General features: G+C 30.8%; 1 protein-coding gene across 1 annotated transcript; it reads left to right on the forward strand.

Moving 5' to 3' along the window:
* Nucleotides 1-3,736: 3,736 nt before the first annotated feature.
* Nucleotides 3,737-9,636, forward strand: LOC111381968 (2-oxoglutarate-dependent dioxygenase AOP3-like). The gene is made up of 4 exons (XM_023005811.1): nucleotides 3,737-3,951; nucleotides 4,579-4,897; nucleotides 9,378-9,470; nucleotides 9,556-9,636. Exons 1-4 carry the CDS (start codon nucleotides 3,737-3,739, stop codon nucleotides 9,634-9,636), a joined length of 708 nt encoding a protein of 235 aa, XP_022861579.1.
* The last annotated feature ends 3,822 nt before the right edge of the window (nucleotides 9,637-13,458 follow it).

The following is a 13,458-nucleotide window of genomic DNA, read 5'->3' on the forward strand; positions in this document are numbered from 1 at the left end:
TTTTATTTTTTTTTTTTTTTTTTTTTTTTTTTTTTTTTTTTTTTTTTTTTTTTTTTTTTTTATCAAAATTCAACTAAAATGGCACTGTCGTTAGTTTATTTTACGTTTGCAACAGAGATGTTAACATTAAATTTTCTTGCCCATGCTTGTGCATAAAAATAATATAATGATTAGTTAATTTCTAGGTGTAGGCTGACGAACGACTAATGGGTCTTTGTTATTTATTTATTTTTTCGGTTAATTGAAACATTTGAAGGTTTTGTTGGAGGCTAAGAATGAGTCCATCCACACCAAAAACGTTATTAATCTAGTGAAATCGTATTTATTAACAAAATTTTATTATTATCATCATCATAAAATACAGTTTGTTGACAATAGTTTCAAGTTCTTTTTTATCGATATATCTAGGTTTGATTTCATGTTTCAAAATGCAATTCAGTAAAATATATACTGCTGTAGCGCAAAGCAAGATATACAAGGAAGCGAAGAATAAATTGAAAACTTTCATTGAGTTATTATAATAATTTAGAGAACTAGGAGTAGTTGATTCATAGAAAACAAGGACTTGAAAATCAAAGATTTATTGAACTATTAAGGAAAAACAATAAATTGAGAGGAAATCTTAGTATTATCGAATAAAATTCTATACCCAAGGGTTCAAGCGGACATCAGTTGCTCCTTTGCTAAAAATTGCTTCTAAGTCCATCGTATTATAGTAATAAAAGGTCATTATTAAACTAGCAAATAACATAATTAAATAAACAAAGTACCACAAACCGTCTCTTTCCTTTTGACATTGGACTCCATCATTCTTTCTGAGTTGGAGAAGATTCGCACATAAATCTTGATTGCCTATCTTCATGTGATGCCTCGCAAGGGCGTTAGAAAAACTTTGATACGCATGAGCTGCTCCCTATTTCCCCAATCTCTTCATAACGTTCATCACTCCTTTTGTTGTCCACCATGAAATGTAAAGAGAATTTTTGTTATCAAATGAACTGTCAAATCTCAAATGCCCTTCACAATCAAAATTAAAACATATACTGCACCTTTGATCCTTTCACTGATGCACTTGCTAAGGCTATTAACAACTTCAAGTATGCTTTTAAATATATTAAGAACTCTGTTACTAGTTTTGTACCTTTTCCATTTAAAAAATATTTAAACTTGCTTCGATATTGTCTAATTCCATATTATCTAGAAGAGTGCAATTTTCTTCTTCCATGTTTGCAAAAGGTGTTCTAGAGCATGTGCATTAGGTTTCTCCTTGAACTTGAAAGAATTTCTCACTATAACCAAATTTCTTACCTTTGAGTCCTTCAATTTCTAGAAATTGTTTATAATTACCATCTAAAAAATATCACCAATGCCTTCTCCACATATAAAAGCATCACTTGAGGAATCACCCTTATCAAACTCCTCGTCAAAAATTGATACGCTGTCATAAATGTCATTGCCTAAATCAATGAGATTGGGTAGAGTATTGTAACTGTTATGCCTCGCAACCAAGACTTCCACGTGGAGCCCCAGAGAAAGCCACGTCAAAGCTACGTGGATGAGCCGATAAGGCCGTTGTACTTTTCCATCCGAAATTCTTTTCAAGCACTCTTTTAACTGGCCAAACCTCTGTTCTTCTGAAGTCGTCTCTTTGAGCCAAAGCGTAGCTACCTTTATAGCAGATCCACAAAGTATCAGTAGGAATGATCGATGTAATGTTTGTATTAATAAATGTTAGAAATGTCAGCCAAATTATAGGGCGGATAACCCCTTGTCAATGTATTTTACATATGGCAGAGTGGTGTGAGATTTCATTAATAAGATTAAGTCATGAGGTTTTGATTTAACTGCCACCACGTGGACTAGAACACTATAAATAGAAGCTCTTATTACATTTCAATGGATGAAAAGAGTTATGCAAACTTCATATACACAAAATTACGAGTCTTCTGCTTTATATGCTTGAGTTTTGTAATTCCTTATATTTTTCGGTGGAGTTGTCTACAATTGATCATTTTATTTGTGATCATTCTTTATCACGTTGTTGATGCCCGAACGTTTTCATCTCATGTAATGAAGCATCTCCCACGTTCATTATCATCATGAGTCTCCGACTGTATTTCCATATGTTAGAACCCATACATTCAACCACGAGAATCCCGTGGGAAAAAATGGCCGACGACCTTTGTTTGGGAGGATTTCTTACCTTCAAAGAAAATGAAGTGTTCTTGAAGAAAGAATCACCAAGTACTCCCAAGTAGGATTTTTTCTTTGAGAGCACACTGTAAATTCCTTGAGTAGAAAAATCATAGTGCCAAGGAACCAAATTACTCAGAAACACTGCCATGACTTCCACCAATAAAGAATGAGCACCTTGGAGAGTTAAGGAACACCCTGAAGAAGCGAAACCCTCGCCAGTTGCTCCAGAAACTCGCCATCGATTAGATCAATTGTATAGAAGAGGTGGATCAAGAGGTGGGCCTAGGATAATTGCTAGACTCATAAGGGAAGTAGCAACTATGATCACAGATATGAAAAATATAACCCAACAAAAACCTTGCCATGCAAGAGCTGCTAAAGATCATGCAAGGGCAAGGAGGATACTCAGTCCCTCCTTATGAAGTACAATGAAACTCCTATGATTTTTAGCATTTAATGAAATACATTTGTTTTCGTGAATCAAATAGCTTTCCATAGAGTATTATATAGCTGATGTCAGAGCTTAGGTGGCATTTTCAATGTTTTATGATTTAAATGTATTAAATAGTTGTTCATTATTATTATTATTATTATTATTATTATTATTATTATTATTATTATTTTGGGTGGGAGGCGAACAGTAAAAGAGAACTTGGATTATCATATATCAATAAATTCGTGCATTCGGTTCAGATTTACTTGGAAATATATCTTAAATATTGAGTTACTAAATAGCTTTTCTGGATCCACTTCATGTTAACGAGGCAAAACATCTGTATGAGTTTCATATTATTTTACTTTTAAAAAAATGAGCATTATAATATTTTTTATTAAAATTAAAGTTTGATTTTAAAAATTAAATTTAGGAGAAGAAAATGAAATCCAAATGGATGCAAAATAGCCTCGTAAATTGAAGAGAAATCGTCAGCAAACATTATTTTATGATAATATACTATTATGTTATCTTTTTTTTCTCAATAATAGTATTATGTCAAAAAATGAGACTTTACTACAACAATGTACTAATTTTGAAACATTTTAATTATGAAAACAATACTAAGAGAAGCTTCCATCATGCATCATATTGTAAATTGATAATAAAAAATTATCATTATAACGCGTCGTCAAGCACAGACGAAGATATTTTATATTAGTTGAATCATCATCTTCTTTCTTTAAAAAACTTAAACTAAATAATGTGGAGTCGCACAATCGAAGAGGATCTTCGATAATTTACAAGTTGATTGGCAAAACAATTATTTTAATTTATCATTAATATACCCAACATGCACTTTGCAAGTCAATGACAACGCATCTATAAATTCGTATGTACTTCTACTATTGTTATTCAAGGAACAAGCAACTCATCCAAAAATTCAGTATGGGTTCTTAAGCGGAATCTAAACTCCCTATAGTGGAATTCAATGAGAAAAATTTGATTCCCAGTACAGAATCCTGGGAATCAACTTCCCATTCAGTTCGTCATGCACCCGAAAAATATGGTTGTTTCATAGCACTGCACGAGAAAATCACTACTGAAATGCATGACGCAATGTTCAAATCTGCAATGCCATTATACGATGTTCCAACGGAAAGAAAACAGAAATTGGAATGTAATTTTCTTGGCTCTGGCTATGGTTCCAATTATCCCAGGATGCCTCTCGGTGAATTCTTTGGAATTGAAAATGGAACAAATATTGAAGGTACCAAAAACTTCGCCAGCCTCATGTGGCCGGAGGGAAATGATCAGTTCTAGTAATGTCAACTTGTTAGTGTATATTCTTATCTCTTATCTATTTTAATATGATCATAATTAATTTATTTTAACATCTGGATTTTCAGAAACTGTATGCGTGCATGAACTTTATTAAACAAACCATCTATTATATTGTTCTATCGATACCACATCATCATCTTGACGAGATATATTTAGTTCTATGTAAAACATGTTCCAAATTACTATGTTTTACTTTAATCTATTCTCATTTGGTGTCACTTCAACTTGTTCACCATATATTTCCATCTCTTATCTTATTATTTATTTATTATTTTGTTATATCGTATGACCATAAATCTGTTTTAACATCAAAATTTCCACTTTGTTCATCTTGTATGACATATCAAATTAATCATAAGCATAAGGGTAATGTATCCAAGCCAATTTAAAAGAGGAGGGCTACACTAGGTTGACATCCAGCATAAAACTTTGTCTATCCTTGAGATATTAAATCGAATACACGCATTGTTTTAATATATCCATGATATAAATTTATTATTCTTTTATCATCTGCAAGCATTTTGTCTAGTGCACTTGTGTTTGTTCTTTTGATTCTTCTTTTTATTCGTTTATCTTTTTATTATAATTTTTGTTCCTCTCCTCAGCGAAACTACAGCTTCATACTGTAAGCTCTTATCAGAATTGGAAGATGCCATTACGCGAATGGTGTTTAGTAGTTATGGCGTGGAGAAATACTTCGAGGCTTTCACTCAATCCTCATTTTACCTGACAAAATTCATGAAATATCGAGTCCCCAAGGAAAATGAGATCAATATGGGACTTGTACCTCTCATTGATAAAACATTTTTTGGCCTAATCGACACAAACACAAAAGGTCTAGAGATTGAAACAAGAGATGGTGAGTGGATTAATTTTGAGCCATCCCCTAACACTTTCCTAGTCATTGCAGGCGAGATATTCACTGTGAGTTGCAAATCTCTTCTCCTATTAACACTTTTCCCATTTTGGGTCCATTGCTGCTACAAGAAATTTCTCTTTTAAGGATTGAAAATTCTTTCTGACTACCCTTTATTGACAAAACAACTAGACAAGGACGATCTACAGCAATTGAGGAGTCATATGTGCAAACAAGCTTACACTTATAAATTGAAAAGTAATTACTGAATAACATAGTAAAATTGATACGACTGTTATGAATAATCTCATGTCAAAACATATGAGATTCTAGATAGAAAAATTCGCATAGTACCAGAAAACAATATTTCACTATTAAAAATATAAACTCTTTACCATAGTGGTCCATATGTATATTCACAATCCTAATAGTGGTCCATATGTCAAAGTAATAATTTAGATAATATTTAAACATAAAACTAAGATTTTTTCCTAGAAATCAAGCATGAGTTTCTCATAGAGTTTTGTTTTACATAAATTTAATATGGATTTTTTCATCGATATCCTTTATTGAAAGTGACTCCTTATGTTAAGGTTTGATGGCATGGATGGAGTCGTTAGGATGTGCAACCCTAAATTGCTTGTAATACTCCATAGTCCTGTTTCGATATGACTACCTAGTCTTATCTCATCAAATGGAGATACGTAACATCAAGAGGTTTAGGAACTCATATCAAGGGTTATTTGACAATGTTTTTACTAAAAGTTCTAGTAGATTTTCATAAAAGTTAATGAAATTAGCACTTGAAAAATTAATAAAAATTGTGAATTCTATGAATTGTGTGGTTCGAATTAATAAAAATTATTTTACTAACATTGAACCAAATTATTGATTCATTCGAAACTCGATTGATTTAACTTTAGCATTGGGCTCACTGATTTGTCGAATTAAGAACAGGACAACTAGGTAGCTCATATAAAGAAATTGACTCAGTAAGTATCACGGAAAACAATTATTTTGTCCAATTGCTGAATAATCATACCTTGATTTTTTATTTTTTTTATGTGCATCACCTTTTGATTTTTCACAAATGTATGATATTAAAAACATGTAATAAAATGAAGAGTAGGGGTCATTCCCACAAGGAATATTTACTCAATTTAGTGTCAGTTAATTGTTACTCTAAACGAATAGCCAAATATGTTTGAAGAATTTACACTAAATCAACTACTTAAACTAATTATTCTAGTGAGCAACTTATAAGTTTTTTTGTAAATATAGATTGGTTGTTACTAAGACCTAAAATTTCCCTTATTACTCTGTTTTAATGCAAACTAATATCATGATAATATGTACATATTCTTGTCGATCAATATTCCTAATTTAAATAAAAGTATCTCTCGATGTTAATTAAATCCATCATCTCATGACTTTTCTATATCTCTATGAAAGATGCGAATATGAATGCATGCATTAAAAATGTAGAACATCCATAGAAATCATGCAAATTATAACTGTATATCTCGATCCCCCATTGGACTTTATATTCGTTGCTACAATGTTATCTTGAAATCAATAAAAATCACAAAATATTCAATTAGAATCTAATTAATTGAAAAACAGTAAGTTTCATGACAATCATCCAAGAATAAACATATATTAAGCTTCAAATTGAAACACTAGCTTAGCATTACAAAATTTCAAGAAAACATGTTTGATTGGAAGAAAATAATTTGGATTATTAGTAAATTGAGAAGATGAAGATCAATTTTGAAATCTCGAAATATTTATTGATGAATCTCCTTGCACCTTCTCTTCTTTGTCCCTAAAATCAAGGTTGAATTTTCAATATGATGAAATCTTGAAATTTCTTTTAAATTTCTCATAAGATCAACAAATTTGCCTCTCTCTAAATGATTTAATTGATGAATAATGGTGTATGAAAGGTTTCTTCAATGGATGCCCATATCTATTTTTTTTTTTTTTATATAGAGGGTCAAATTTGGTCAAGAATTAGTTCCAAGTTAGGTTTCAAAAGAGTTTCAATCAAATAAGGAAAGTTATCTTTGGCATAATGTATAATTATGTCTTTGGTAGTTATCAGTATTTTTATTTTAACTTTATGTCCTGATATCTTATTGAGTCGATTCAAATTATGTTTGAAAGCTAACTGAAAGGGATACAATGTTTGTAGAAATAGCATTTTTTCAAATCGAATGTTTACTATATCGAAAATGGGTCTCAATCTCCATTATTAAATCTGGATAAGTAAAAATACGTTGATTATATTTCAATGCTACACTCCTTTAACTTCTAATTATATCTAATTGATTCCTTATGACCTTCAATCAATGACTTGTGGTCCGAATCAGTTGAATATTTACATTTTAATCACTGAACTTTTGATTCTTTCATTTTTAATTGATTTGTGCTCTTTTCTTCTAATTTCACTTTGAACCATTGAGTTTCATATAACAAATGAAATATACAAGAAGTTAGGCTATAATAAATCATAAAAAGTCCTAAGTATCTATATTTAAGTGTATAAAATATACTTATCAAACACCCCCAAATTTAAACATTTGTTTGTTCTCAAGTAAAACCATAATATAACTTTAACACATACAATAAAGTTTTGGCTAGATAACCTACTGTTTGTCTCATGATTGGAATCATCGTATTAAATTCATAAAAAACTTCAAGGTCACAATACTAAGATCAATATCAACTTCTCCAATGCAACTAATATATATGTGAAGAATCAAGTAAAATATTATAAATTCAATAGTTGTTTCAATTACCGACCCTTAGTGGTCAAATTTATCCTTTCATTACTTGTAAAATTACACATCTAAAAACTTATTCTTTTTACTCTTCTTCTATTGCATTATCCAAGGTTGAATTTTATACATATTCTCTACTTTAGAAGAATTTCATTAATTGTAAGTTAATAATTCGACAAATAAGGGTTCCTCAAATTTTTGATAGCTTCAACCACCAAAACTCAACTAAACTAGTAATCTCTTGTTAAAGATTTAATTCTCTCCAATAAGTGATTGGGGTTTAATCAAGTCATGTTGTGTGCTTATTATTTTTTTATGTATGAAATTCTATCCATTAAGTTTTCTCAATGACCCTTGTAGGGAGCTTTTAGCCATTAACTCCTAAGTCAAAATGATCACAGGGCACTAAGTTTTAGGTACCCTTGTAGACTTAATCACTCGGTCATGAAGACTATGAAGAGATGTTTCAACATCTTCTTCTTTTTTTCCTTTTCCTTTTTCCTTTTTCCTTTTTTTTCATGATTAGTGCAATGTCCCTCATTAAACACTCATTTTCAAAAACCAACCCCCAACTTAAAATTTTCATCCCATTTTCATTTTATTGATCTTATATGGAATTCTCATTTGAATCAATATCTTCTTACAACTGTTCAATCACCAGTCACCTTCAAAATGTGCTAAATTTGGTTTAAGGATATATATTATAGTAATTTTGGGGTTTAGCATCTAAATTCGACTATTTCAACCTATTAAGTATATGAATCAATGCATTACTTCACAATACTAAATTTAATTTATGTGCGCAAAAAAATCAAGTTTTACATAGATAAAAATCAATTAATCTAAGCAGGTAAATATTTACAATTCGTAAATAAACATATACTTTTAAATATATTCATCATTGCTGACTAGCTATAGAGCACACACAAACAAACAAATTAAAAACAAATGTTTTTGAAATTTTTGGATTTTTTTACTTTTTCTATTTTTTTTCATATATAATAAAGCAGTAAAAATATACAATCACACAAGAGATAATAGAGCTCAAAACTCAAAAAAATAAAAATAAAAATAAAAATAAATCCACAAACTTGAAGTAGACATTGTTATCAATGTCTTAAAGTGTAATCCAATACAATAAACAAAGAAGGTATTCTTTGAATTTTTGTATGATATTTGGGGTAGCTTGGTAAATTAGTTCATTCCATTCTTCTGTTTGTTAAGCTTCCCCTTGATTGATATCCCTGTACCTTATGGAAGAAAATATCAAGATTACAGTCAAGAAACAGTTTAAATGTTGCGTTGTGATTTGTGTGCTAACTAGTGTTTTCAACACTAGAGCATTAAAAATCATGCCACATGTTGTTTTTACTGAAGTAATTTTTTTTCTTTATCTATGATTGATTTTGATGGGATGACCATTTTATTGAAACTAAAATATTTCTAAAACTAAAGCACCATAACTAACTATATGCAATGCAACTATATAAAACATAATAAATGAAAGGATAAGAAATTGGGTTGCCTCCCAATAAGTACTTATTCTAAAGTCTTTAGTTAGACTTTGTGGAGGAGTCGATCAAGGTGATTCAAGTCGAATTTTTTCGGCCTTGCATTCTTTACAATTCCTAACCTTGCACCCTATTTTTGCTCTCCAAATCTTAAACTCTCTGTTTTTATCTCAATAAAAAATTCCATCAATTTTAGGTTTTTTCTTTGAAAACTTTGGACAACATCTTCATCAATACATTTGTACTCCTCGAAGTCTGATGGTTGTTTGGGTGGATCGTATAATTTGAAAATTTCTTGTTCATCCTCCACCCTCAAGGTCAACTCAGCTTTCTCCATATCAATCAAGGTTCGTCTGGTCGATGGGATGGGTCAATCCAAGATTATTGAAATACTGTGATATTATTTTATGTTAAGAATAATCAGCCTGTCAGGAATATCGGTTTTTCAGTTTTAATGAGTACATCATCAATATTGCCTCTAGGATATTTGATGCATCTATTAGCCAACTGTAGTGACACCATTGTTTCCTTTGCTTCTCAAAGTCCAAATTTTCTATATATAGATAAAGTCATTAAATTGACGCTTGCACATGTATCACATAAAGTATTAAAAGAAAAAATTTTGCCAGTGAAATAGGTAAAGTAAAACTCGCTGGATCTTTAAGTTTTGGAGGTAGATTATATTGCAGTCTTGCACTGCTCTCTTTAGTTAACGCCACTTCCTCAAATTTTGGAAGCTTTCTTTTCTTTGTATCATGTATTTTAAGAATCTTGTATAGTTTAGAATGTGTCTAATTACATCGATGAATAGTATATTGATATGAAGCTTGCTTAAAACATCCAAAAATTTCTCAAAATTGTTCTTCAAGCTTCCTTTTCTGCAATCTCTAAGTAAAGGAGACATGAGGCACATATATCTCGATAGGAATGGTTGCCTTAACTAGTGGATTATTCAACTTCTGATCTAAAACTATTGTTGCTAATTATTCAGATTTATCCACTTGCTCCTCATCTATGGGATGTACATTTTTATTTAATACTATCTGTCTCTTAACTATAACTTCTGGAAGTTGAACCCCAATCTACATTGTAATTTCATGAACTGGAATTAGTGCTTTCATAGGTGAATACCCGATTATTTCATTCTTCACAATATTACTTGCTGTTTGGAATATCTTTGACTATCTTTCTGAAATTGCATTAGCAATTTTTCCCAATTGATTTTTCAAGTTCTATATAGTTGTCCCTTGACCAAGAAATTTTTTTCAGTCTGCTGGATAAATTCAATTGAAGTTTCATCCATCTTGGTAAATTCTTCTTCTCATGACTTTTTTTCTGACTGTTGAAAACTGGTGGTACATTTTGATACGGTATATCTTGAGAAGATTAATTATTATTGCAAGAGAAATTGGGATGATTTCTCAAGACATGATTGTATCTATTGGAATGTGGATTATTCTGTTGCCTCGGGTGATTCTGCATATAATTTACTTCTTCATCTGATTTAGCAAACAAACTTCTCAATTACAATCCACACTTTAAATGATTCCATTCGCAATGGTTGTATCTCAGCCCAGCTGTTTGAACTGCATTTAATGTCTAATTGGTTGCCAAAACATCTATCTTTTTAGCTAGTTTTATTAGTTGGGCTAAAATAGTTGTTACTATGCCAACCTTGTGCATCCTAGCAACATTTTTTCTACCTAATCTTTCTGTTGGCCATAGTACACTGGTGTATGCTAGATTCTCCATGATTTGATAAAACTGATCAACTATCTCTTTGTAATTGACCCATCACAAGTGGAATCAACATTAGCCCTACTAGTCAAATTTAGCCCAATGTAGAAGTACTAAACTTATAGCCACTTCTGCAAATCATATTGTGGATATTGTCAAAGCAAACCTATGTATCTTTCTGATGCCTAGTAATAGCATTTCTAATCAAGTTGAGAGATTGTAGTGTTTCATCCCTCAACTTTACAATCCTTTTTGGTGGGAAGTATTTGCTTAATAATTTTGGGCTTAGACTGTCCTGAGTAGTGACGCTGTAAGGTGGGAATGTATCCAAACAATCCTTATTTGAATATCTCAAAAAGTACAAAAAGAGCCTCCGTTGAATTGCATCATTGAAACCCTAGATATTCTATCATCGTACATATACTGAAAAATCTCGAGATATTAGCATTTGGATTGTCAGCTAGTCTCCCAAAGAGCAGTAATGCATCCTAGAACATGTTAATTATCGATAAGTATATTTTGTACACTTATTTGGAGCAAAAAATAGCGATATTTGATAGTTTTTTTGACGAAATATATTCTAAATTATTGTATTTTATGTTAAACTGGTAAAGTTCAATGGTTAGTGAAGAAATTAAAAGAAACAAAAGGAAAACCCACATAAGAGTGAAATCCAAAAGACAGGGGGACCAAGTTATAAATAATCCATAGATGGGACGGACGATGAAATGAAGATTGAAGATGACAAGGATTTAATGGTATACAATGAGAAGATAAATGAATAAGATTACAAAAAAAAAAAAAAAAATGGGGCTGAAATGATGTAAAATCAAAGTTTGAGGACTAAAGTGCAAATAATGAACACTTTTTTTGAACCTTATGATGAAGATTCTAGAGTTTTGGGGGTCAATCATATGAGAAAAGAAGTCAACAGGATGAAATATAGTTGAAGTATTATCATATATCAAGTTTTAGGCAAAAAAGTTATGCTTCAAATTTTTAGTTTCTATTTGAAACCCATTTTTGGCACATCAAACATCTAAATTGGAAACATTCTACTACAAGAAAATTTTTAGGCCTTTGAGTTAGGTTTCCAATGCACTTTGAATCAGTTCAATCGAATATCAAGAGAGAAAGATATGACAAATTATCTAAAGCTGCCTGACGGAAAGGAAATTGAACTATGTTATCGCATAGTTCAAAATCCTATGTGCTCGCATCCTACCATGCTGAGAAAAACTTGAAGTTCAGCAAGTGAACTATTTGGCAGCATCCAAATGTACTATGAGATCACATAGTACAAGATTTTGGCTAAATCTCAAGGTTTTGAGCGACATCTTTGACTTAGATACGAGCCATATATATATCAGAACGTTCCATACTCATAAAGAGTATCTTTTATGCAACAAACAACTCAAAAACTTGAGAGAAATATATTGGAAAGGAGAACAAATTTATCTTTGTGAGAGATTTCAGCAAAGGAATTTCAAGAAAACTATTTAGCATAATTCACTCTAGGAAGAGTGCATAAGGATTGGAAAAAAACTTCAAGAGATATCAAGATTTCATCAAAGTCATTTAAGAATTCAAGATTTCTCATCAATTATTTAAGTTCTGGGTGATATCTATTAACTTTAGAATGTGTTCTTTTAATTTTGTAATGCTTGGCTTAGATTTTAACATTGTTAGGATGAGATGAACCCTTGTTATAAGATTTTTGGCATTAATTTATTATTTTGACTTATAATATGTATGTTTTCCTGGATATTTATTATTTTGTTTTCACGGACTTCTCAATTAATTAGCTACTAATTGAGATAATTTATTGGAATCTATTTCTATTAAGAGAGATAATAGGTTTTTAGCTAAAAATAATAAATATTGTAAAGTTCGATAGAGGATAAAGATATACATTTATGCTTTACAAGATTTTCATATGCGTTCTATATCGTTTAATGCATTTATCATATTCGTATCTTTCATCAAGAGATAAGAAGGTCATGTGAGGGTAATAGATTTGATAACCATAGAGAGATTTTCAATTAAGTTAGGAACATTGATCAACAAGAATGACTATACATTGTCATCTTAATTTGTTATGCTAAAAATGGATTAGCATGGAGGATTTTACATCTTAGCAGTACCTCTCACGAATTTGATAAAACTTTGCTTTACTTTCATCGTAGTTGATAAATTAGACTTTGATTTGCTACAACTTTACATTGCTATTCGATTAAGTTTATTAATAGCTATAACTCGATCAAATATTTAGTCCTCGTGGGTTCAACACTCTTTACACTATTATATTATTTGTTCACGATCTTGTCCACTTGTGGGAAATCAAACGATCAATTACATCTGTCCTCAAGTAAAATTAGCTTGCCTGAATACCGGTTATATTTTATACCACGAGTAGAACCATGTATTCTCATACCACTATCTCGTTTTCATTATCCGCAATTACAACCTAATGTATTACATTTCCATTCAACTCAAAGACCACATGATTTTGTATTTTTTTTTTTCCCATAAATTCTATTTGAAATTTTTGGTGCACTTCTAACTGTTATTTTCTTCTCAACGTGAATGTTCATTCCA

This window comes from Olea europaea, unplaced genomic scaffold, assembly GCF_002742605.1.
Source record: "Olea europaea var. sylvestris unplaced genomic scaffold, O_europaea_v1 scaffold2411, whole genome shotgun sequence".
In the NCBI taxonomy this organism is placed as follows: Eukaryota; Viridiplantae; Streptophyta; class Magnoliopsida; order Lamiales; family Oleaceae; genus Olea; species Olea europaea.